Here is a 1651-nt window from a genome sequence, read left to right as displayed (position 1 = left end):
AAACCAAAGATCATGAATACCCCTATTATAAGAGATATTACAATTCATTTTTAAAAGAGTATTTGGGAATCAGTCCCTATGTCACTTTTTGGGTAATCGACAAACAGTCTGATCAAGAAGTAATTGTTCTTTTTTTGAGTAGATTAAAGAACTTGACGGTAGCGAAACCGGTTTGATCCTCAAATCCGCACTGGCCTTAAAAAGGTTAACTGCTTTAGGTTCAACCATACCAGAATGATAAATTATTAGATTAGAAAAATGAAATAATATGACTTGTGGTTTACAAATTGTTATGATAATAATCCCTCTTTTTAATTTTGTTACTTTTACAAAAATTTAATAAATAACAACCTCTTTGATATGAAGATGAACAACCTGAAGACTTACCTGTGCAGAAAATTGCTATGGGCCATTAAGGGAGAGCGGGTCTTCTGACCGTTCTGTTGTTCCTTTTCTTGGCTCTTAGATTGTTGACCATCTTGCTCCTTACTACTTTCGTTCGGATCTTTTAACGTAAATAATTTCCTTTGAAGCTTAGTAATCTAAAAAAGAAATAATTTAAATAAAAACTAACCTTCATTAAAATATTAATATAGTTAGTGACAATTTATAAAACAGTTCAACATATGATTTATTAATAGGTGGATTTTATAAAAATAATGAAGGAGTGAATAAATGAGTTCCAAATAAATACAAATGAATTGTAACAAGAAAGACTAAATTAAAATTATAACTAAACAAAAATAAAATTAATAATGGCTTTCTTATATTTCCTAATATTTTCTTCTTATTTTACATCTTTTGTTTTCAAATGTAAGCAATTTGTTTCCCACCAAATTCCCCCATTTCCCTGCCCTGTTGTTACCTTGCATCCGCCTTTCATTCATTTTTTCGCTTCCCTCCATTCAAAAAGGTTGGTTTCCTATTTATTTATTATTTTTCTTTTTTCTGTTTGTATTAATTCCTCAATATTTGTTTGTAATTCTTGTTTATTTATACTTGTCACTGTAAATCTTATTTTTATAACTTTAATTTATTTTCTTTGTTCATTTTTATATAAACTTTTCACACATTTTAAATCATTTTTAGCCATAGCTTAGTTTACTTTTATTTCATGTTATCTATTCTTTTACTTTGTTATATTTATTATTTAAGTTGTTTGTATCGTTTTAAGTTGTATAGCCCTGACGAAGCCCTACAAAGTGGGGCGAAATATTGGCTCACAATAAATAGATTAATTACAATTTGTTTTATTTACTATACCCAGACCCACCTTCTTTATAAAAAAATTAAATTATGAAAATATGATGAACTTATACATACACAATTCAATTGGATATTCTCAAAATTTCTTTAAACTAAAACTTTTTACTTTTACACAATCAAATTATGTTTCTAACAGTATCAAGAAATATAACATAATATAGAAAGTTGGAATGTGAAAATAAAGAAAACAATTATTACAAAAAAATTAAAGCGATGACAAAGACTTCTTCACCTCTTGGATTAATTCTAGAAATATCTTCAGGTTTAATTATTACCTGATTCAAGTATTGTGATTTGTAAAAGGCAATATTTTCACATTCACATCGAATATACTTAGCCTTCGCCCTGTAAGCACAGATGACATGGAAAATCTTCCACTTTCTTC

General features: G+C 27.7%; 1 protein-coding gene across 1 annotated transcript in view; it reads right to left on the bottom strand.

Annotated features, from left to right (window-relative positions):
- The window catches only part of LOC106686572 (centromere-associated protein E), a gene marked incomplete at its 3' end in the record, with an annotated part of 41023 nt that overhangs the window by 8166 nt on the left and 31206 nt on the right, over positions 1-1651 (bottom strand). The window contains 1 exon segment of the mRNA XM_067048781.1: positions 388-542. Within this exon segment, the coding sequence (XP_066904882.1) occupies positions 388-542 (155 nt within the window).

The sequence above is a fragment of the Halyomorpha halys genome, unplaced genomic scaffold, assembly GCF_000696795.3.
Source record: "Halyomorpha halys isolate HHAL.00 unplaced genomic scaffold, Hhal_1.1 Scaffold839.1, whole genome shotgun sequence".
In the NCBI taxonomy this organism is placed as follows: Eukaryota; Metazoa; Arthropoda; class Insecta; order Hemiptera; family Pentatomidae; genus Halyomorpha; species Halyomorpha halys.
This window is presented reverse-complemented; position numbering and strand designations above follow the sequence as displayed.